The sequence below is a fragment of the Eubalaena glacialis genome, chromosome 20, assembly GCF_028564815.1.
Source record: "Eubalaena glacialis isolate mEubGla1 chromosome 20, mEubGla1.1.hap2.+ XY, whole genome shotgun sequence".
Lineage (NCBI taxonomy): Eukaryota > Metazoa > Chordata > Mammalia > Artiodactyla > Balaenidae > Eubalaena > Eubalaena glacialis.
In genome coordinates this window covers 16,371,341-16,396,712 of record NC_083735.1, presented here as the reverse complement: position 1 = coordinate 16,396,712, position 25,372 = coordinate 16,371,341, and the positions used below count along the sequence as shown (strand labels likewise).

Genomic DNA, 25,372 nt, shown 5'->3' with positions numbered 1-25,372 from the left:
TAACGAAAATTTCAGAAGCGGAGACCAATTAAAATAAAGAGGTTTATTTGGGGTATGTTCAAGAAGCACTTGAATTGTGTTCCACCTGACTACAAAATGGGGGGAGCTTATAAAGGCAAAAAACTGCAAGGTTACATATTGTTTGTCAAGAACTAAGATTGGAGCTGGGGGGCTTCCCTGGTGGCGCAGTGGTTGAGAATCTGCCTGCTAATGCAGGGGACACGGGTTCGAGCCCTGGTCTGGGAGGATCCCACGTGCCGCGGAGTGGCTGGGCCTGGTGAGCCACAACCACTGAGCCTGCGCGTCTGGAGCCTGTGCTCCGCAACAAGAGAGGCCGCGACAGTGAGAGGCCCGCGCACCGCGATGAGAGTGGCCCGCACTCGCCGCAACTAGAGAAAGCCCTCGCACAGAAACGAAGACCCAACACAGCCAAAACTAAATAAATAAAGAAATAAATTTAAAAAAAAAAAAAGATTGGAGCTGGCAAGAAGTAAGGGTGCTTGTTTAGCAGGATTGGTTGAGGTTCCAAATGATTAGTTGGGAGCGGGGGACTTTGAAACTACAAGGTTGCAGCTGGCAGCTGCTAGCAGATTTTGTTTTAAAAATGGCTGGTGGTGTTCTTTGATACAGTTGAGAAAATTCAAGTTCTCAGCGATGCAGGAAAGTGTGTGAACCACATCCACGTGGCCACCTGGCTCCATTTTGGATGCCTAAACCGAGGTTGCTACAATTTGATTTTTAAATGATCTTAAATATGTCATCAGGTTCACAGCTGGTGGTGACCACCCTAAGTCTCAGCCAGAGACTAATAGGATCAAGATTTTAAGGGACCTCTAAGCCCTTGAGTACCACTGAATGAGGCGCCGTGGTTGAATAAGGCTACATTGCTCATTCCTCTAGGTTCAGTACTTCAAGTGCTAGCAGAGCTAATGATAGGAATGTTCATACCATGTCCTAGGAGCCCAGAGCAAAGGTGTGAGATTGTCAGGTTTGGAGGAATGAGAGTGAGATTACCACTTTATAATAGTTTTTATTTTTATTTATCTCCTATTTATTACAGTAATTTTTTAATTGGGTAATGAGATGCTCACAAGTGTGGAGAGCAAAAGGACTTCCATGAATGATAACAAAATGATCCATAGGGTTTTGTTTTTTTTTTTCTCCAGCTGAATTTTGTGTTAATACTTTTCCCCCTTAAATAGTAACACCTACCTTGGAAGTATTTCAGAGATTTTGGTGCCAATGTTTTCCATATTCCACACAAGCATGCTATGGCTTTTCTGTCCCCTTTCTGACAAATTGCAAAATGGAGTCTCTAAAGGGACAGGGGTGAGGCTGACAAAAATTCATCATGCACCATGGATTATTTGGTTCTCGGTGTTCTCACCTAATTATCACAATGAGTGGTATTTCCCAAATTTTTGAGAAGAGGAAAAATAAGGCTATGAGAGTTAAAACAACTTGCAGAAGTTGAAACATTACTTTGTGGTGAAGTTAAGTGCTCCAGCCAAGGGCTGCCTGATTTCAAAGCCCAAGCACTGTTCCCCAATTCCTCCCAGGATTGGGTTTTTTTGGCATACATGCAGTGCTTCTGGCAAGACCATAGGGCAGAGGAAAACATGTTCACTTGTCTTAAAGCTGTGTGTCTGCAACTTCAGTGTGGAAATGCCAGTGAGTAAGACATCCCGGACTCCCTGTAGTACACATTAAACTTTTGTAGCGGGATGTATGACCTTCAGATATGTGCCCGCAGGATCCACAGGCAGCTTCCCCATCTGCAGAGAGATACTTGGGGAATAATTAGAAATGTACCCAAAGGTTTATGTACATGTACATTCATCACAGTGTCGTTTATAATAGCTACAAATGGAAAACAATCTAAAATGTCCCACAGTAGGGGAATGATTAAGTAAATTAGGGACACTCATATGATAAAATATTACTCCCATTAGGAATTATATTTTCCAAAACAATTACTTTTAATACACGATCCTATATTATTTCTGGATGCTGGAAGATGGAAAAACAGCTGTAAAGAACATTACAAGACTAATTGGGAAATTTTTACTTAGACTATTTATTAGATATCATTAAATAATATTTATTGAATGTATATTTTTTATATAATAAATGTAATTTAACAAAATGTACTAATTCTTAGAAGATACCTATATATTTAAAGATAAAAAAGCTGTATTTTCAAGAAATATCTAATGATGAGAAGGAAGTTCACTATACATATAATTTAAGGTAATTAATTTTCATTTTGCTTAAAATATACATAGAAAAAAAATTAGAAAGATACACACCAAAACATAACATTGGTTATCTGTGTAGTGAGATTACATCAACTTTTATTTTTTGTGCATTTCCACATTTTTCTTTTTTCCTACTGTGACCTATTATATTTTGTTCCCACTCCTCCGACGTATAAGCACAGGGAGAAATCCAAGACTAGAGAGAGGCTGATTGGGCACATCATTGAGTTAAATTAGTATAGGAGGGCCTTGTAAAGTAATCCAAAGTAAGGTAAGGTACCAATAAGCTCAAAGAATAACAGGTCAAAATTATGTCATGGGGGGGAGCGATAACTAGAGCAGGAGGGTCGTTAAAGACCTGATTTGAAGAATGGAGTTTTATTGGTAAATCAGATTTCAGGGCAAGATATGTATAATATATTTTTTTTTTAATAAAGATCATTTTTTAAAATTAATTAATTAATTATTTATTTAGTTTTGGCTGTGTTGGGTCTTCGTTTCTGTGCGAGGGCTTTCTCTAGTTGCGGCAAGCGGGAGCCACTCTTCATCGTGGTGCGCGGGCCTCTCACTATCGTGGCCTCTTTTGTTGCAGAGCACAGGCTCCAGACGCGCAGGCTCAGTAGTTGTGGCTCACGGGCCTAGTTGCTCCGCGGCATGTGGGATCTTCCCAGACCAGGGCTTGAACCCGTGTCCCCTGCATTAGCAGGCAGATTCTCAACCACTGCACCACCAGGGAAGCCCCAAGATATGTATAATATTTTATTTTTAAGGTACTCTAAGGCAAAGAAAAAAATTTTTAAGGTAGTCAAACTGCAGTCCTGCGTGGAATCCTATGTGATGTCCTCCAACCTCAAGACCAGACTGTCCCCTCTCCTCCAGCCAGTTGTGGAGAGGTTGGGAAGGAAATGGCAATGATTCTGGATTCCATTTGGTAATGTTCACTACAAGAGGCTACCAGTGACTTGCTATCTCCTGGGGAAATTGTCCATTCAGGAAAGGGAGGAAGAGAGAGATTTGGGAAAGAGAGGGGGAGTTAATGGGGGGATAAAAGGGATAGCTTGAGTGATGGTAGCAGGTTCCTTGTGGGACGCCATTCATGTTGAAGGAAATGTCTTTATCAAATGTTCTGTCTGAGGCAGTGAGACCCACACTCTTGAACAGTGCAAGGGGATGCATTTGCCAAGCAAGGGAGCACTTCTTTAAATTTTTCATTTTGGCCACTCTTGCTCCCATCCTTACCACCACGGCTGCTTGGCTTGGAATTTAAATCTAGGAACCCTGGGTGAAAATTTTCTTGCACCTTTTACATAGTTATTTATGCAAACCCAGAAGAGTAAGAATATTATAGATTTAATCTTCCCCCCACACTCAATCAGTGGCAGTCCCAGTGTAGATAATCATGCAGCCAAGATCCACTCAGGATGACTTTCCCAGAGGGAAAAAATATGCTGGTTTCCTCGGCAATACCAACCCCTCTGGGACAAAGAGAATAAATAAATAAATAAATATAAGGGCTATCACCAGGATTATACTACAATTAAATGTAATGTACAGGGCTTCCCTGGTGGCGCAGTGGTTGAGAATCTGCCTGCCAATGCAGGGGACACGGGTTCGAGCCCTGGTCTGGGAAGATCCCACATGCCGCGGAGCAACTAGGCCCGTGAGCCACAATTACTGAGGCTGCGTGTCTGGAGCCTGTGCGCTGCAACAAGAGAGGCAGCGATAGTGAGAGGCCCGCGCACCGCGATGAAGAGTGGCCCCCGCTTGCCGCAACTGGAGAAAGCCCTCGCACAGAAACGAAGACCCAACACAGCCAAAAATAAATAAATAAATAAATAAAATTTGGAAAAAAAAAAAAAGCAAGGAACATGACTTTAAAAAAAAAATGTAATGTACACTAAATTAAAATGTATTCCTTTTATATTCATTTATCAAAATTTTTCAAAATTCTTTTTTTTTTTTGTAATTGATGACAGTATATTCAAATATACTTGGTGTTTGCTATTTATAATTTACTTCTTAGCTTTTTGAGATGATAAATCAAGAAATAAAATTTAGTAAAATGAAAAATGAGAAGCAGCCACAAATTATCTAAAAAGGATGTGATTGGGTCACCTCCTCCACAATTCTCTGAGTATATGTGATGTCAGGGTGAAAATGCAAGTAGGGAACTCAAAAAACAGAAGAGGGCATTATCTGGGATTTGAAGTCTAGTTCATGTCTGCTCCCCACCTTTGAGGGCACAAGATTAAAATGTATAAAGTTGAAAGACAAAGCAGATCTAGATTAATGAGAAGGGTGAACAGAGACCCTAAAGTAAACCCAGTTACTGACCTCCTTCTATGCTGATTAAGAGGTTCAGTTATCAGCTTTTCCTCACTTATTCTCTAATTTACAAACTAAAACCTGTGATCAATTTTTTCTTAATAATTTTGCAGTCACGCATGGGTTAAATCCATCAGTTTTCTTGTCAGAGACTGAAAATACTGACACTAACTTATCTGAGTAGGAAGAGGAGGGGAAGGGGTGCCCTCTGTGATTGTGACATCCTGAAAATGAGAGCAAGAAGGAAGAAATTTAAAAAACAAAACAAAACAAAACAAAAACCTGTAAGGACAGAGCACTAAGAATGGGGAGCCTGAGTGAGACCAGCCAAAAGAAGCATCCTCGCGCAGTCACTACCCGCTTCCTAAACCCTGGCGTGTTGGGATGAAGAGTAGGCTTGATCTGGTCTTGCAGAGGTGAAAAGCTTTCTGCTCACAGCAAATAGCCAAAGCTCAGAAAAAACCTTATATGAAACTCAAAAAGTCACTCGGCATCCACAGCCTTGATACATTTATTGGCTGGGGACTTTGCTCTGTCATCTTTGAACATATTAACAAACAACAAAAGGTTCCATCCTCTTGTGAATACGGTAACACGAATGCCACGATGATATTCACACATATCTTTATAGTGTCTGAACACATAAGTCTTCCTGAGTACAAATACTCCAGGCCCCATGGGATGGGAAGAAAATCGACTTTTCAGAGGAGGCTGAGTCATGAGTGAAAAGGAGAACCCATACCTCCAGCCCCCTGGAGGAGTTGGGATTGCCCCGGCACACAGAGCTTTGCACGTAGGGCAAAGACACATGCAAATAGTAAAGTTTTTTTAGAGTCAAATAAATAAATACACTTGAAAAAAAAATGACATATATTTATAAAACTGGCCTATGACAATGGGATTCTGGTCAATAGGAACTAGTTCTATCTCTCCATTTTCAGTGATCTGCACATACAGGGGGCAGTCTAGATAATGAATTTGGTTAAAGACACAGGATACGATCAGCTTTCTCCTATTGGTATTAGAAGTTGATTGTCCAATTTGGCTGTTCATTGGTGGCTCAAGTTAATGGAAACTCTTGGGGGTTGGGGGTGGGCTTTCCTTTCAGATCACCTGATGTTAATACTGTCAATGCATTAATCATCCTAATTAATAGTCACCTGTTGGTCTTAGACCTCATTCTCAGAGAAGGCTGAGGGAGCCTCCCTCAGACATGCTTATTCAAGGAGCAGATGGAAAGAGGGCCTGTGTTTGTCCCTTCATTTGGGAGACAAGGGGAGAAGATGGGCCTGAGAGCCTCTTGGAAAGAGGTTGGAGGGAAACTGTAGATAAGGGACTCGTCTGTCACATTGTAGAATGCTATGTGTCCGGACTCATAGTCTAAGAAAACACCAACCTTATGCACTGGCGCTCTAACATGTTGGCCTTTCAAAGGTGATGAGACCCAAAGACTATAATCATCTCCAATTTTTAAGCCTATAAGTGAGAAGAGGTCCCCCGGAGGCTTGGGGAGATTCCCCTTTCTGCTCACTGAGTCCTTGCAGATGCCCACCTCCCACTCAGTCTTGTTGCCCACTTCCACCTCCCAGTAGTGTCTCCCGCAGGTGAAGATCTGAGCGCCCAGCACCGTTGCAGATTGGTCAAATCTTTCGGGGTTGTCAGGCAACTGCTGCCGGATTCCTCCATGTCTCACACTTTTCAGATCCTCAGACAAGACAAGATAGGCGTTGGCCGTGGCTGGATCTAGAGTTATATCCGCTGCAAGAGGGAAAAAGAATGAATCCTCATTTGCATTCTAGAAAACCCTCTTATGTATGTGGAATTGAAATTAAGGTCTTAGTATCTAGTCCTATTTTTTAAAACTTAATTTAGGTGAATGTGGTGGGCACTATCTCTGAGCCCCTTCTTTTAGTGTTTTGCAAAACACAAGAGAGTGAATCTCTAAAAGGAAACCAAAGAGAGTCATGTCAAGAGTGATATTGGATCTCTGATAATGGAATGGAGGTAGTTCTGTTTATAAGACAGTTTTAGAACTAGGAGCTATTTATCCACACAGGTCATATCTTTTGTCATGTGTATTTGCTTTAGCCAAGGTTGGTTATGGTTCTTCAGTTGGGGTGGGAGAGAAATATAGTTATCACTTACTGAACTCCTACTTAGGTGCCAGGCATTTTCTGTACATTATCCCATTTAATTATGGCAAGTATTATTATCATTTTTCCATTTTTATAAAAGAAAAAACTGAGGTTCATAAAGGTTAGGAAACTGGGCCAAGATTACAAAGTTACTGAGTGTTTGAATAGCAGCTCCTAATCAGCATTTTTCATTACGTCATGCTTAAGTGCAACCTCGTATGAGTTAGTGCAACCACCAGTGACCACTTGATGAAACACATTTTGAACCACTGAGAGACCTCCTCTCCCAGACTCCTGGGAGGAACTTTCATTGATTATCCAGACAAGATTAGGCACCCCATCATACCATTTCATACTTTTATTTATAGATCAAATCCCAATCACTAATTATCTGTTTAATATCATTCTCCTCAATCTCACTGTAAGTTCTACAGAAGCAAAGGCAAGTCTGTCTTATTCATCATTGTAAGTACACTCAGAGACTGATAGCACAGTACCTACTATAGCACATAGTAGGCACTTCTCAAGTATCTGTTGAGTCCAAAGTCCATTAGGCCTTCTTCTGAAGGTCAGATTGTCAACAAGATAAAAGGTGAAAACTAATGCTGACCTCTCTAGATGTTAGCCAGCCTAAATATTTAGAGCATTTTAAAAGAACATTCTTTGAATGTTCCCTCACTGAGATTTAAGAGTTTAAATCAGCTTTTATCCTGACAAGAACAAAGGTAGAAATGCAGAAACCCCTGAGGAGGTATGTGTATGTGTGCATGTGCAAGGCAATGGGATGAACAAAAAACAATGAAAACAAAGGAAGGAGCAGAACTCAGAAAACAAAACCAGATCAAACATCAATCAAGTCCCAGTGCTTCTGTCTGTTCCAGCAGGGATGGTCTGTGGCCCCCGTTAACTCTGAAAACCCCTGGAGGTTCAAAAATTCAGGCTGACTTACTGCTAAATTTTCTTAGCATCTCCCTCATTCCAGTGATGTGGCACAGAGTCAGTTCCGTGTTGATGGCCTCTGGACACTGAAGCAAGAGTGGCTTACTCCTACAGGAGGGCAGAGACAGTCACTCAGTCTCCTCTGCGCAGACCGCATGACCTGCTCCAACTTGAGAATCCAGCTCCTTTTGCCCCAACAGCATGGTCACTCTCATCCCCACTCTGATAACCTATTGCATCAACACCACCCCAGTAACTGAACACAGAATTGAAACCTACCTTTTCAGTATTCCTCTCACATCCTAAGGGTATAAAAGAAAGAAGGTTAGTATTTGTGCACTTTGATCACTAGCAAAGACTGAATCCGTTTTGGATACAGTCCTTTGCAAATTTCACAGAATCCCCTTCCCGTGGCTCTAGAACACCTTGGGTGGGAGAGCATATGGTAGAAAAAACCCGAAACTTCTTCCAGGGGTGAGTTCTTTTGAACGTGAGATGGTTCTCCCAATGACTAGAGATCTCTTTTTCTCATATTGTCACTTTGTTTAGAGAATCTATTGCTGAGAAAGGAGCCAAACTATTGGCCTCATTATCTAATGCCTCCAGGAGGTAGAGATAAGAAAGGAAAGTAGCCCAGTGAGAGCTGAAACTACACCTGTGTACAGTTGGACTGGGTTGTTGGGAAGGCACCAAATTAAATAGCATTCTGTGGAGCCAGTCTAGGAAAGAGACATGAAGCTGGAGACTGGAAGCTGGAACATAGCTTATGTTTAAGAAGGTCCCAGAGAATGCAGTAGTAGCCTAGGAAGGCAGTAGAGCAAAGATGGTGAGGATTTGGGGCTCAGTACACAGAATACCTGGGTTCTATCACCTACTAGCTATTTGACAGGCAAACTATCTAACTGCCATAGGTCTGAATTATTAAATAATTGCTACTATTAACTCATTTTGTAGATAACAATCACCTGTTGTAAATATCATAATAGTATGTAACTTCATCAGGTATTTTTGAGGATGTAATTTAATGTGCCCAACACCTAGTAAATGTTCATTAAACTTAAATTTTTTATTTGGCAAAGCTGAGGTTGCAGCAAGGCAGGCACAAAAAAAAATTGGAGTCATCATTTGACTTGGTTCGGATGTATATTCCTCTGTGTTTTTCCTCCTCTTCAAGACTTTATTTATACTATATAGAACACTCATTCTTTAGGAAAACTTTTTTGGGGGCCAGAACTTAATTTTTCAGGTAAATAAGGAAAAGTTTATTTTGTATGACTTGAAATATGATAGGGGACTACATGTGTTTTTTTCCATGAATTTCTCCAATATTCTTACCTCAAATGACTCTATGATCGAGTTCTGACACATAGACTCTATCTGTCCAATCGTTTTGCTCAGGCTTCGTACTTGCTGGGTCAGCTTGATCTCATTGTCCCTCAGTTTCTTCAGGTTCTCTCTTTCCTCCATTTCCAGTAACTGGAGCTGCAGCTGCTCCTCCTCCTTCAGGAACTGGTGCATTTTTGCATATTCTGACACAACAACCTGTTTACAGGTGTTTGTCTCTTCCTGCCATCACGCGTGTGTACACACACACACACACACACACACAAACAATATAATAAAGTTAGTAACAGAAACACTTATGTAGATTTTTAATCCTTACAAAGTTCAAGAGTTCCATTGTGACAATTCTTGAAACCTGACACATAACACATACAGTCTATTGACTAGCTGGGTGGATAGTTTGATATTTTAGAAGATGTGTGTACTGTAGCTATAGTAGCAAAGAAAACCAAAATTTCTACTCCTAGGAGGCTGTCATTCTATTGGGAACAATGAAAAGTAAACAGTCAAGTAAAAATATGATAGATGGTGATCAGTACCATTATTTTTAAAAAGTAAAGCAAAATAAAGTAAGGTAAAAAATTAGGGGAGGGACTTCCCTGGTGGCGCAGCAGTTAAGACTTCCTGCTCCCAATGCAGGGGGCCCAGTTTCGATCCCTTATCAGGGAACTAGATCTCACATGCATGCCGCAGCTAAGAGTTTGCATGCCGCAGCTAAGAATTTGCATGCCACAACTAAGGAGCCCGAGAGCTGCAACTAAGGAGCCCGCTGGCTGCAACTAATGAGCACACGTGCCTCAATTAAGACCCAGTGCAACCAAAGAAATAAAACTTTTTAAAATAAATAAATAAAAAAAAATAGATAAATAAATAGGGTAACTGCTTAGTTCTTTAAAAAAAATTAGGGGAAAAAACATGCATTCATTTATTCAACAAACATTTATTCAATGAAGTAGGCAATGGATCACATACTAGGACTAGAAATGATCATCACAAATACTCCCATGTAAGAACTCAAAGATTATTGGAATAATCAGATACATGCTTATTTTTTAAATATTTAATAAAACATTTAATTCTGTGCTTTGCTAGACAGCTCAAAGTCTGATCTGTGACTAACCTCAAGCTTTTGTTCAGGTATACTAATCCACACTACTATTTTGCTTTAATTTCCCTTTCTATTTATTTCTTTTTTATCTGCCCTTTTTCCCCCAAAGGATTTGAGATGTTCCTTTTTCTGTCAACTTCCATTCTATGTTATATGTCTATAACTTGTATATTTAATAATTATAATCAGAGCAGAAATAAAGGTAGCCACCATGTGGTATAGGTACACCAAGAAGGGAGAAATAAGCCAGCCTGGGGATGGGAGAATTGAGATGAGTCTTGAGATTCCCAGATGGACAAGCAGAGGTGGGCAGCCCAAAGCAAGGATACTGCATGTTATAGGACTGGGACTGGAAAATTTTGTCATTTTCCCCTTGGTATTTCACGACATGTCCCTTTAGTCCTCCTCATAGAATCACATACAAGATGCAAAAGTGAACCAGATACTGACCTTACACAATATCACTCTCTCCTTCTCATGGGTTAATATAACCTGAGTTTCGTTTTTCTTTTTACGCAAAATATTTAGGATTTCCTGGAGTTTCTCCTGCAATAGAAACAAACTCTGTGGCAAATGAGCAGAGCACCAGGTCATGAAGGGGTCTTGAGGACCAGTAACAAGATGACTGAGACTCTAGATCAAAGGGTGAAGCAGAACTCACACCAAATTTGTGGTCTGGTGCCTGGAGATTAGCACCCATGAATGTCACCCATAGAAAATATTATGGGAATTAAGCGATGGAACCTGATTTGTGTTCTGAAATTTATATCAAGCAGCCAATCTTACTTTATGATGCTCCTCAGCCTCATTCGAGAGATTCATTCTGTTTATTCCATGACCTTGGGTTGAGAAATCGTTTACACCCTGCACATCATCAGACAACAACTTAGTGGCAGCTAGCATTCTCTCATAGCTGCCTTGGTTGCCCTCACTCTGCAGCACCTGGGATCTGAGCTGCTTGCCGATGCCAGCCAGCCTCCCCAGACGCTCATTGGGCTGGAAATGTGGGATCTCCAAGGTCCTCCAGCACTCAGGACAAGATAAAGGAGTGTTATGTTCCTCCCAGCTTCTCAAGAGACACGCCAGACAAAAGCTGTGCCCACACTCGGTGGTCACTGGGCTGGTGAAATAGTCCAAGCAGATGAAACAGGTCAGTTCCTCCCTGAGATTCTCCATCAAATCTGCTGTAGACATTTTCCCAAAGGACATCAGAGCAAGGTCATGCCTTTATTCTGGGATTAGAAAATCCTCCCTGAGAGTCTATTGTTTTGAGTAACAAGTGGGTAATCAGTTGCTATGTTGTTGTTACATGAAATTCTTATTCTCCTCTGTGACTGATTTCACCAGTTGACACAAAGCCAATTATGACTTAATGTGGAACCTCTGTACACTGGGTTCATCATCAACCCCAAACTTTTAAGGAATCTCATCGTACAAGCAAGCCACATGCTGGATACTGAGGATACTTGCTCCTAACTGTTGTCACTTCAAGAGTCGGTTACTGTATATGAATAACACCATGAAACCGTTGAAACACATTGGTTTTACGCTGGAGGTTTGGGTAATTTGGTGTAAGCAAGTACAGAGATTTAAATTATGATGATCTCTGATAATATCTGAATTGGAATCTCCTCCAAATCTTTTAGAAAACTCCACTAATGGAATCTAGTTGAGAAACTGAAGGAAGAAAACTATAATATATATTTCTTCACTCATTAGGCCCTTTTCTTTCTTTGACGAAAGCCTACAAACTTTTTGCTCCTTTATCAGGTACTGTGTCGTTTGATTTAATTTTATTCATCCCCCAAAATGAGAATAATTCCAATGAAGTATTGCCTGACTTTCAATGTACAGTGGATTACTAGAGTTATATTTATTGCTCTGCCCTGCAGACTGTGATACTCACCTCTCTGCCACCATAGAAAGCACCAAAAACATCATTGTTGTTGGAAGTTGCCTCAAGGAGCCATTACGCTATGGAGTGGATGGAAAAATTGTATTTATCCTATTTTAGGATAAATACAATTTTTAAAAAAAATTTATTTATTTATTTCATTTTTGGCTGCATTGGGTCTTAATTGACGGTGGCTTCTCTTGTTGCCGAGCACGGGCTCTAGGCACACGGGCTTCAGTAGTTGTGGCTCGCGGGCTCTAGAGCACAGGCTCAGTAGCTGTGGTGCACGGGCTTAGTTGCTCCATGGCATGTGGGATCTTCCCAGACCAGGGCTCGAACCAGTGTCCCCTGCATTGGCAGGCGGATTCTTAACCACTGTGCCACCAGGGAAGCCCAGGATAAATATAATTTTGCTCACTTATTTTCATTCTTTGAAAATGTTTAAACTAGGCCTTCTTAAACCTCTTATCACTTCTTACTGGACAGAAATTAAATGTATAAACATTATTTTTAGACTGACGAAAAAATAAATATGTAGTATGCAAACTGTGTGCAATGACCTCTGAGATTAGTGCCAAATCCTATAAATTTGCTGTCTTATGCTCATGAGTCCTTTCTTGCCATGGCCCATCCTCCACTCACTGCATGCCAGGAAGTGGAATCTTAAAAGCTTCCTCAGAGTCTAACCAGTTCTGTCCTCTCATTAAGTTCATACCTTATTTCTATTTTTCTCCTGTCACTCTCCAGCTTGGCAACCTTCCATGGTTCTCCATTACCTGTGTTATTCCATTAATTCCTTTCTGACTTTCATGGTTCCAACTGATTCTTCTTTCCCACTCATCTCCAGCAGGATGTTGAATGTTTCTTTATCTTGAACTTTTGTCAAAAGGAGTTTTCTAGCCCGAAATAGTTCTTCCTCCACCTTCCTTCCTCCTAGTCAAAACTCATTTTTCTGAAGTCATTAATGTTTTAATCATACATCCTTTGTGAATGAGTGGGATGAGAATTTTTGCTAGGAAAAGGAAGAACTAGAGCAAAGAGTTATACTAGCTTAAATAGGAAGAGTGGTAGCATCAGTTTGGGGTCATGAAATCTCTACTGTTCAGATTGCTTCTACGCTAGTAACTGGGGTCTTCAAAATATAGTTAGGAGTTAGTCTCAAGTAAGGGTCTTGCAAAACACACACACACACACACACACACACACACACACAAAACCAAAAAACTACACTAACATGAATTGCCATCTCTGGAAAAAGGATTTATGAATTACCACCTACATTCAGTGTGTTATTCCCACACAAACTCAGGAATCTTTAACATTGACCAGAATCATTAGAATAAGCCCTACCATAGAGTTATGGTACATCACAGAGCTTGTATTCCAATTTGGAATGGGGAGACTGGCATGTTCTAAGTTCAAGTCACACTGATCTGTTCCATCCCACTTCCCTCTTCCAAATGAACTCCTTTCATAAACTCAACACAATAACCATATCTTATTCATTGCTGACTAGAAGAATTCTTTTGCATGTAGCAAGGGCTCAATTTGTCTGTAAATAAGTTTTAAATGAACAACTAGGAGAACCATATTGTTGTAGAATCACAGTCTTTTATCTAACTGGAAGCTAAGAGATCATATAATCCAACTACCTTCTAAAGATGATGAAGAAACTAAGACAAATAAATTGAGTTGGTTCCCTGAATACTTACTCTATGAGTCAGGCCAGGGCTAGGAAGCTGGGTCTCCTACCTCCTGTCATTCTCTTCTGTCAACAGTACACTGCATTGTTGTCTTGAGTGTGTGAAAATTTCCAGTTATGTCAATGAAATGAATACGGCTCAAGTGCTTTCAGAAGGAAATTAGAGAGCTATCATTATGGCGTGATCATGTGACAAGCATCTGAAATCACTGGCTACACTCGCTATTGGGAATGCAGACTTTTTCTTTACCTTCTCTCTGAACACATTGATTAGGCTTAATTCACAGATGAGGACGTTTATAGAGTGGGCCAGCCTTCCCAGAATACATTACACCAACCCTCGGGTACTGTACTGCCAGACGTGATTTCTGAGATCAGCAACTCAAATAGCTTTTTCTCTGGCCCGTCTCCTCCTACGGAGGTGACAGTAAGGATACCCCAAGAGGTCCACAGTCACAACTGTCACCAACATGCAATTAGGGTTGGAACACACAGGAAAGAGGAACCTTAAAGATACAGTGAGGGCTGGGAGTTTCCTGGTGGTCCAATGGTTAGGACTCAGTGCTTTCATTCTGGTGGCCCAGGTTAATCCCTGGTCGGGGAAGAACCCACAAGCCGTGTGGTGCAGGCAAAAAAATATATATATATATAAATATATATAGTGAGTGCTTATTCATTGATATACATATACATATATATATACATATATATATATAGTGAGGGCTTATTCATTGGTGAAGGCAGTGGATTAGATAGGGACATAATTTGAAAAATATCTTGCTTGAAAGCCTGGTTTTAAAAAATATGTCTGTCATTTCATATCAGTGTGGAAAAGATAGATTATCCATCCAACAAACGGTTTAGGACTAGTAGGGGTAGCCATCTGGGAAAAAAAAAAAAAAGTTGGATCTCTACCTAACAGTTTACACCAATGTGTATTCCAGATGTGTGTGTGTTTGTGTGTGTGTGTATGTGTGTGTATTTTCCCCATTCTAGTCATGAATTTCTACTCATATTACTTCCCTTTGTATTGCTTTTTTCACCTTATTTACTTATTTTATTTTTGTATGTGTTTTTGTTCTAGATTACCCCACATCTATTTAACAAGTGAGAAGCATATTTGTTAAACATATGGCCAATTATTGCATCCAAAGGATGAAGCACATTGTAAAAGGAGATAATCGGTAACTTAGTAGAAATTTAAAACGGAAGACTTAGAGAAGGCTTTTTAAAGCATGCTTTGGAGTTTAGTCACCACTAAGGAAAAAATGAAGCTAAAATAACTAAAAATTAAATATTTCTATACAGCAAAGTAATAAAATAACCAAATAAATGTTTGAAAATTACAATCTAGGAAAGAGAGTTTGGAACACGTGTCAAATACCTTAAATTATGAAGAGGTCATCAAAAAAGTATACTTAAAAATAGTAACTCTTCTTATTACTATATAGCCATTTAAAAATAACAGATCTATTTATATACACTGACATGACATGACATCCATTGAATGATATTAAGGGGGAAATACATTTTTACTCCCCCAAATAGTTTAAGTATAAACAATAAAAATTAGGTTATATATGTATTTTTTCCTACAAAAATGAGGCCATGCTATAGAGGTTGATAGTGTATCTGTATACACAAAGGCATAGAAAAAATATGGAATTTCATGGATATGACACCAAAAGCACAGACAACAAAAGCAAAAATAGACAAGTGGGACTACATTAAACTAAAAAGCTTCTATACTACAAAGGGAACAATTAACAGAGTAAAAAGGCAACCAACAGAATAGGAGAAAATATTTGCAAACCATGTATCAGATAAGAGGTTAATTTCCAAAATATATAAGGAAATCTTACAACTCAACAGCAGAGAAACAACAACAAAATACCACAAAACTAATAACCCAATTAAAATATGGGCTAAAGACTTGAATAGACATTTCTCTAAAAAAGACACACCAAAGACTAACAGGTATGTGTATAAAAAGATGCTCAATGTCACTAATTACCAGAGAAATACACAACAAAACCACAATGAGATATCACTTCACAGTTGTCAGGAAGACCATTATATAAAAAAAAAAATGTTGGTGATGATGTGGAAACATTGGAACCCTTGTACACTGTCAGTGAGAACACAAAACTTTCCATACTATGTAGGAAAATAGTATGGAGGTTCCTCAAAATACTAAAAATAGAACTACCATATGATCCAGCAAACCCACTTCTGGGTATTTATCTAAAAGAATTGAACTCAGGATCTTGAAGAGGTATTAGCACTCCAGTGTTCATTGCAGCACTATTCACAAAAGCTTAGATGTGGAAACAACCTAAATGTCCATTGATGGATGAAAAGGAAAAGAATATGTGGTATATACACACAATGGAATTATTCAGCCTTTAACAAGAAGGAAATCCTGCCATGCATGACAACATGGGTGGGCCTTGAGGACATTATACTAAATGAAATAAGCCAGTCACAAAAGGACAAATACTGGATATTCTACTTATATGAAGTATCCAAAATAGTCAAGTGCACAGAATCTGAAAGAAGGGTGGTTGTTAGGAGCTGGGGCGGGTAGGATGGGAAGTTGCTAATCAAGAGTCATAAAATCTCAGTTATGCAAGATAAATAAAATTGAAAGAGAAAGAACGAAAAAGTATGAAAAGATACACACCAAACTGGTAGACTTTGGTATGGTGAAATTGGAGCATTGGAAGGAATCACTTTTACTTCTTTGTATATGAAAATAGACTTTATTTTTTTTAATCATTTAATGTATTTTCAGCATTTTTCCAGTAGAGAAATATTGGGGAATGGGGTAGGGTGTGGCTTCGAGTAAGCCAATTAATGAGGCAGTTTCCTTCAGGTTGAAGGATAAAATCATCTCAGAGGATTGGTTTTGTAATAGGGAAGAACGTTTGTATTCTATTACAAGTTAATCACTAAATGGATGTTGCCTATTAGCTTCAATTATATGTAATGGCACATCTCTGGGAGCCCTGCCTCCCAGGTAAAGAGCATTAAGCTAAAATACCTTTGTTTAACTCACAGGAAACATCCTGACAGGCCCACCTGTGAATGACTGCAGGGAGGAAGAAACTAACACATCCCCTCAGGAGGCTGACAGGAACCCGGAAATGTTTGACTTTACTTCCTCCTCTTTTAGTATAAAAGAAGCCTGAATTCTAACTCAGGCAGGATGGTTCTTTGGGACAGGAGTCCACCATCTTCTTGGTCTTCCGGCTTTCTGAATAAGGTTGTTATTCCTTGCCCTGACAACTCATCTCTCAATTTATTGGCCTGTTGTGCAGCGAGCAGTACGAGCTTGGACTTGGTAACAGTTTCACCCATGATATAATAGAATTTTTTTAATGGTTTGTGATTTCAATGCAACTTTTATTTATTTAACTAACAGGTATTGAACCCCTATTATACTAAGATCCCACAAGCCACGTGGCACTGCCAAAAAAAAAAAAGAGTGGTAGAATTTAAATTCATTGGCTGCTTTGGCATTTTCATAGAGGAAATATTTCATTCTGGCTGGAAAATCAGGGAAAAATTCATTTGATCTGTACCTTTAAACTAAAGGCCTAAGTACATTTCAAACAAAGGAGTAAGCTACTATTTAGAAGTGAGAAAACTCTGAGGATATTTGAAGAATAAAATACAGGATCTGACACTGGGTCAAAATATTACAGTAACAAAAAATCTAGATTGTAACATCCTTTTTATCCAAGAAATATTAAAAGACCCAATTCAGCTTAGAATAACCTTTGTTATTCTTTCTAGGTAGCACGGACAACACCTGGAGGGCAGATCAGAGCGGAGGGTCCTGGTGTTATAAATTCATACTCAGTTAAAAGTTGTAACCCAGCGGCTCCTGCTGAGTTGCCAAGGTTGGTGGTTGAGAGTTGCCTTCCAGAGCTCTGACAATTTACACATCTTATATGAGAATTTAAGGTGAGGTGTTTTGTTTGTTTTTCTGGAGAATAAACCCTTTATTTGTTCATCCCTTTGCATTAAGAAAAGTTAATTGTTGAAAATGTATTTGTTCCATGCTTCATGCTGGATGCTTTATGTACTTTATCTTCTAAAGAGATAAAAAGGGAAGCCGAGGAAAAGAAAAAAAATATATGAGTTGGGAAGCCTGACCAGGAAACTTTTTTAAAGCAGTTCAAACAAATAGTGAAAAATAAGAATAAAAAGACATGGTCTAAATTTAGGATGGACTATTAAGAAAAAGGAGTTATAGTGTAACTTTCCCCTTTTTAATAGGGAGTATGGGACTTGAGATTATTACAAATAATTTTGAGTTACTATCCATGTAAACAGTATTTAATATCAGTAAAGGATAATGCTAGATTAAAAAAAAAAAAACCTTGAGTGCAAGGGTCACTTGTGTCTTGCTTCTATCATATGACACCCTTTATGAGATGCCTATCACTTAATTCTGCAGGAATTATTAAATATCTTCATGTTCCAGGTGGTGTACTATACCCAGTAAATTAGAAAAATAATTATCCTACAGTACACAAATATTTTATAGGTAAGGAAACAGATGCTTATGTGTATACATGTTGCTTCCTTGTCTTTAATGGGAAAGTCTGCTTTTTGCTTTTCTCAAGGAAATCTTAACATTTATTCCTAAGATTCTCTCACCATAAAACAGTATCTTTAGAGGAATGAGAGCACGAGACTAGCTAGTACAAAAAGAGAACTCTGGCACTGTACCAAGCACCATTCTCAACACTTTTATATATTTACTTACTTAATCCTCTCAACGGCCCTAGAAGATAGATATGAGTTCTACCCTCACTTACAGGTGAGAAAACAAACCCTAGTTATGAACCTTGCCCTAGATCCACAGAGGTGGCCTAACTTCAGTGTCCATGCTATTACCCACAGAGCTATACTGCCATTTCCACAGGACTGAATGAGTCACAAACATTAAACTCAAGGGGTTTACAACTGTGACCAAAAACAGGTTTCCTGGGTATGCAAGGATCCAGTCAAATCAAGCCCTGAAGGTCAATGGGGTAAGTGTCTCCCCCTCCAACTATCCAGTGGTAATTGGTGCCAGATACTGCAGGTGGCGCTCCTCCCGTGTTTATGTATTGTTTGCAGCCAAAGATGTCAAGGTCTTAAGAGAGCACTTCTAGGTAAGTTTGTGACACAGCTTCTTAAGAGAGCCCATGGAATCTCTTGAGAAAAAACAAATTGTCACTTTCTTCACCACCCTTGCCCTTTCTTGGACATTGAGGTACAAAAGGTCTAAGAAAATACCTGTTGGGCTAGGGTGCCAATTATAGTTGGAGAGAACCCGAGAGAAGAACGGGGGTCTTAGGCATAGCTGGGAATTCATGAATTGTAGCAATTCATGCCAATAATCAGGTACTGTGTGAGTGTGCTTGGGGAAAATTGCTGCAAGTATAAGAACTAAATGCTAAATGCCTTTAAGGAGCTGTGACACGAGGGACCAGGCAATATTGTTCTGATCATGATTGAAACTAAGGGAAGTTTAAACAAACAAGCAAACAAAAAGGACTTTTAGGAATACTTGGGGAAGAGCACCCCCAAAAGGTTGAACTCTGCTGGCAGAGCAACTGGGGATGCAAAGCACGTTTTATGGTCACAAGTTAGGCTAGGACATTGAGGTTTCATATATGCCACCTTCTAGATGCCCCAAAATGCCTATTTTTTAAACCCTTTCAGTCTTTTAGAGTTGTAGTTCTCAAACTTAGTTGTATGTGTTCACCTGATAAGTTAAATAATACCTGAAGCCTATGGCCTACCTCCAGAGGTTCTGATTAGATTGGTTTAGTGCCCTACTTGGAAGAGTATGTCTCAGCATCACCTGGAAATTTTTGGAAGTGTAAACTCTTGAGCCCCGCCCCAGACCTACTGAATCAAAACCTCTGGGGTGGAGCCCAGCAATCTGTGCTTTAACCAGATCTCCTGGTGACTCTGATGTACTCTAAAGCTTGGAGGCCACTGATTTAGGCATCACGATTGTTAGAGCTCTTCAGAAAATTCTAATATGCAATGAAATTTGAGGACCAGGAATTCAACGAACAAAACTACTTTGTAGGGCTTCCCTGGTGGCGCAGTGGTTGAGAATCTGCCTGCCAATGCAGGGGACACGGGTTCGAGCCCTGGTCTGGGAAGATCCCACATGCCGCGGAGCAACTAGGCCCGTGAGCCACTATTGCTGAGCCTGCACGTCTGGAGCCTGTGCTCCGCAACAAAAGAGGCCGCGATAGTGAGAGGCCCGCGCACCGCGATGAAGAGTGGCCCCAGGTAATAATGAGTATTAAGCTAAGATACCTTTGTTTAGCTCACAGGAAACATCCTGAGCAGGCCCACCTGTGAATGACTTCAGGGAGGAAGAAATTAACACATCCCCTCTGAAGGCTGATGGGAACCAGGAAGTGTTTGACGTTACTCCCTCCCCTTTTAGTATAAAAGGAACCTGAATTCTAACTCAGGCAGGATGGTTCTCTGGGGCAAGAGCACACCATCTTCTCGGTCTGCTGGCTTTCCAAATAAGGTTGTTATTCCTTGCCCCAACAGCTCATCTCTCAATTACTGGCCTGTCGTGCAGCGAGCAGTACGAGCTTAGGCTCGGTAACAAGATCTGTTTTCTGTCTTGAGAAAACAAGCCTCACAGTGTTTACCATTAAGAAGGCAAAAATTTTCAAGGCAAAATTGTCTTCCAGATTTTAGGGATTCATTCTCAATCATTCTTTCCTCTTTAAATACCTTGGGTCTTCAAAGTGATACATATTTAAATCATTTTTCCATCCCTGACCTGTCAACTATGGAGATTTGGGAGCCCCAAAGACCCCATTTTGAATGGGAATAATTAATTTTCACTTTATAACTCATGCCTAAGTTTGTGTTATAACTTCTATCTTATAGATCTAGCATAGCAACCTCCAAGAGGAGTTAATAGTGATCTTTCCTTTTCAGAATGAGGTCCAAGAAATCCTGGATTTTCTACGCAAGGCGTTAGAGTTTCATGAGAGGGACCTTCCTTAGAAGAGAAAAATGAACACGTACGTATACCTGGCAGTCTGCTGAATAAGGATGACCACAAGATCAAGGAGTCTTCAGTGAGTCCAGGGTCGTAGGTTGTAGCTCCACGTTTTACCACAGCATACAAACACCAGTTTGTTCAAATGTGAGGACCTAGAGTGTACCACAAGGCTGAAAAATAAGTTATCCCTGCAAAGAAGCTAGCACATGAAGAAACCAGAAAAGTATCAATAATTGGATAGTCATGATCTAGAACCTATTGTGCAGTGGCTGTAGTGGATGTATAAAGAAAACAAACTGGGACACAGTTTCTAGGAAATATATAAGGATTGTGCCCAAAGGCCCCTTCTTCAACTCTAATAGGGCGTCGGGAGCACAGGGAGGTCCAGAAGACACAACTATTATGTACAAAGACCTGGAAATAGGAACAAGTCAAACTCATCAGTAAACTAAAGTTACTTGGGAGAAGATAGGCAGGGTCTTATAAATCTAAAGAAATCTTAGTTGACTCCAAAGAAGTAAATTCATATCAACTAAAGTGTTAAGAGACTGGCATAGTCAGATTTTTTTTTTCTATGACTGGCTGTAAGCTGGGTTCAAAATACCTAAAACTGTCACAGATCTTGATAGTTGGTTGCAGTGCTAAGCTGAACCAGGGGAATGGCAATGGGGATGGAGAGAAGTCAACCTACTAATGATGTGTAAAGGAGACTAGTATCTTAGTCTGTTTGGGCTCCTATAACAAAATACCACAGATTGGGTGGCTTATAAACATTTACCGCCCACAGTTCTGGAGGCTGGAAGTCCAAGATCAAGGTGCCAGCCTGGTCACAGTCTAATAAGGACCTTCTTCTGGTTCTCACTGTGTCTTCACACAGAAGGGATTAGGGAGCTCTGTGGGATCTCTTTTAGCACTAATCCCATTCATCAGAGCTTCACCCTCATGACCTCATCACCTCCCAAAAGCCCCCACCTCCTAATACCATCACATTGGGGGGTTAGGATTTTAACATAAGTTTGGGGAGGATACAAATATTTAGACCATAGCAATAGCTGAGACTTAACTATAGAAGTATGGAGAAAATAGACACTGATAATACAGATATCTTTGAACAACTGAGTGGATATTGTTGCCTTTTTCATAGGAAGAGAATGGGGCTAGAAGGGTATGTGTGTATGAGACTAATAAACTTCATTCTGGATTTGTTGACTCTGAGGTACCTGCATGATCTCTGAATAGAGATTTCCAACAATCAACATACTCAAACTTATGAGTCTGAAGATCAGCAGAATGATCTAAACTAGAGATGAATATTTAGCATACAGATGGTAACTGAAGACTAAGGAACAGATAACTGCCCAGGAAGAATATGTAAAATGAGTCATATAGGTTGGAATGATCCTAGAAAATAGGGGAAGTTCAAGGTTTTATTAGATATGACATCCTTGGGAATTGTATTATTAGGATTAGAAATTGACTGTAGGACTAGAAATAGCATGTTCTATGATACAAATAAAAGGAGTTGTGACAAGAAAATCACATTGATTCAAACGTGACTTTTTCCCATCATGTTGAAGTTTTGCGCCAGGTAAGAACAGTTGAAGGTGAAGTACACTAATATAGCCAAATGCAGCAAGCCATCAGTGTGGTAACCTCTCCATTACCATGATGACCATTCACCCTAGAGTCTTCTTGGCTCAGTTTAACCAGATACCGTCTTTGAGATGCTTATTTTGTTGTTCCTCTGTGCATTTTGCCCTTGCTGCCCTAACTCCACACCCTCAATCCTTCGCTAAACTTCTACCAAATAACTTTGACTCTTTAAAAAAAAGCTGGTTCAACAGGTAACTGTTTTTGTGTTGTTGTCTTTGACTGTACTACATTTTTTTTTAATGGCTGATGATATTGTTATAAACATCTGGTTCAAGTTGTATACTGATAGGGGACTTCCCTGGCAGTCCTGTGGTTAAGACTTCGTGCTTCCATTGCAGGGGGCACAGGTTCAACCCCTGGCAGGGGAACTAAGATCCTGCATGCTGCTTGGCCAAAAAAAAAAAATTGTATAGTGATTGAGCATTTTATTTTGCTCCAACACTTATACAAACGCTATTAGTGCATGATTTGGCAGAATGTAAGTTGTCTTGAATTTTTAAGAAAACGTACTACATAGCAGAAATGCCTAATTAAAAAATGCAGCATTCCATCAAGATCAAGCTAGATTTAAATGAAAGACAGATAACCCTATTGAATCGAGGAAAAAACTCATGCAAAAACCTATCAAATAATGTGTATATGTTGTTGAGAAGGGAGGCATGTTTTCAGTTTCAGGAACAGAAAGCTATGGGGCCGCTAACACAGTGAATAATGTTCAGAGTCCCACCAGGGTCTCTGACAAGATCCTAGTGAGCACCCTGGCAGACCTATCTGGTCACTGTACCACACTATGCAGGGTGAAAAGGAACTGCAAAATAATCACTTAGGAAGGTATTTAGAATCAAGATAAGACGTCAGTTTGCTTGATGGGTACCCTGGATACCTGCAGCCTCAGTGCTCATGCCCAACGGAAGTTTCCAGCCAAATGTAACCTCACTTAACCTAGAAGCTAATTATTTCCTAGTAGGTTAGTACAGTACCTTTTAACCAATCACAACCAGACTCAATATTTTGGTATTGAACATGTAAAAATCTACTTAGTGTCATTCCTAATGTTTAGGAGTACATAGCTTATGGTAATAGCCATGTAACTCCAATCTGAAATATACAATTGAGTCACTGATTTAAGATTTGTGATTTTAAGTGGGGACCCAAATATATACAAAGCACTGTAATATCTTAAAACTCCAGGTTTACTATTTTTTTTTTAATTAATTTTTTTATTTTTATTTTTGGCTGTGTTGGGTCTTCGTTTCTGTGCAAGGGCTTTCTCTAGTTGCAGCAAGCGGGGGCCACTCTTCATCGTGGTGCGTGGGCCTCTCACTATCGTGGCCTCTCTTGTTGTGGAGCACAGGCTCCAGACGCGCAGGCTCAGTAGTTGTGGCTCACGGGCCTAGTTGCTCCGCGGCATGTGGGATCTTCCCAGACCAGGGCTCGAACCCGTGTCCTCTGCATTAGCAGGCAGATTCTCAACAACTGCGCCACCAGGGAAGCCCCAGGTTTACTATTTTTATAAGCTTAATTTATCACAAGAATTTAATGCTTAGGGGAGATTTTTAAGTCAAACAATTGAAGTACTGAAAGATATTGACTATACCATTGTTACTGGAGGCCTATGAAAGTATCTTGTGGTAAACTGTAATTTAAATTTGAGGCATTTTCTTTTATAAATTGGCAAAATTTTTAGTTAACATTTAATAGAGGTAAGGAAGTATTATGAAATTTGGCTGTGATCCACATTTTCTGTACTGAGTGCTCTGGATCAACTACTTAACCTCAAAATCATGAGCTTTATCAGCAGTAAAATGTATTGATACCACATACCTCACAGGATTGTGGGAAATATAGAGATATAAAAAGAGCCTAGCACACTGTGTCACATAGTGCTATTTATAGAATTATCTTAGTTAAAACATAGTCTACAGTCTTCCAGAATAATTTACTATTTACTTAGAGTCTAAGATGGACCTTACAAGACTCCAAGATATGAGAATTTTGCTTGATGTTTAACCCTTTGATTCAAAGGTTACAATGTTTTCCTACCAGAATGAAATCATGTAAATTATGAAAGCTCAGAATGATAAGAATAAATGACCAGGTAATTGATAAAATCTTCACAGAAGTTGGCTGCATCCAAGCTTAAAAGAAAAAAGGTAGACTGAGTAGAAAAAGAGTAGAGAAGGAGGCTGAGGAGGGAGGGACACACAGAAAAGAATGTGATTTACTTGAAGGAGAAGAGGGTGTGTGTGGGGAGTGTTGTCTGAGATAAAGGGAAAGGAGGTACTTAAGATTCCACAGGGTGGAACCAGGTTTTGGAAGGTCAGATAGCAAGCAGAAGAATTTTTTCATCGTCCCGTCAGCAGTTTGAAAACCACAACAACAAAAAACCAGGCACTGATGTTTGATCAGCAGGGAATTGACTGAGGCAAAAAAAAAATAAAAAATAAAACCTACCAGAGACAGAATTATAAAACTTGGGAAGCTGTGCAGATTTTCCTTCCACTGAGGTCAACCGGAAACTATCTGAGATTGTCCCCTGACCTCCCATCTGTGACACATTCCTCAATCAGGCAGTTATTTCTACTCTTTTCTATCTACAAATAATGCAGTGATCACTTCTTTCAGCAAACATTCTGGAAACAATGAAATCAGGCATCATCTTCTAATGAAACTATTGTATTTAACAGCTTAAGATAAAATGGTATGGCTAAGGAAGGCACGCTATGAGATTCTAGGGTAATGGCTTAGAGAAGAATTTCTTCCTGTGAAATTGTTACTGTATCCATGATGTTCATGAAAAACGAAAAACAAACAAAAACTTATATAGTGAGTGCCTACCAGATAGTAGCCCCTTAAAAAGACCTTGGAGATATAGCAAAGAACAAAATATTCACCCATCCACAGAGACTGAAACTCCTGAACAAAGTCCCTGGCTATTCAGTATTTTCTAGGAACGCATTAAAATGTAA

The 25,372-nt window shown here is 39.7% G+C and overlaps 1 protein-coding gene across 1 annotated transcript; it reads right to left on the bottom strand.

The window, feature by feature from the left end:
* Positions 1-5,790: 5,790 nt before the first annotated feature.
* Positions 5,791-11,303, bottom strand: TRIML1 (tripartite motif family like 1). Its single transcript, XM_061177523.1, has 6 exons — positions 10,896-11,303; positions 10,560-10,655; positions 8,993-9,223; positions 7,937-7,959; positions 7,668-7,765; positions 5,791-6,341 (listed from the first exon to the last, which is right to left on the bottom strand). Exons 1-6 carry the CDS (start codon positions 11,301-11,303, stop codon positions 5,791-5,793), a joined length of 1,407 nt encoding a protein of 468 aa, XP_061033506.1.
* Between the last annotated feature and the right edge of the window lie 14,069 nt (positions 11,304-25,372).

Coding starts and splice junctions, on each gene's coding strand:
- TRIML1 (XM_061177523.1), bottom strand. CDS start 11,303: ATGTCTACAGCAGATTTGATGGAGAATCTCAGGGAGGAACTGACCTGT. Junction 10,656..10,895: donor AGGCTGAGGAGCATCATAAA/GTAAGATTGGCT, acceptor TTTCTATTGCAG/GAGAAACTCCAGGAAATCCT. Junction 9,224..10,559: donor AGAGAGTGATATTGTGTAAG/GTCAGTATCTGG, acceptor GCGTGATGGCAG/GAAGAGACAAACACCTGTAA.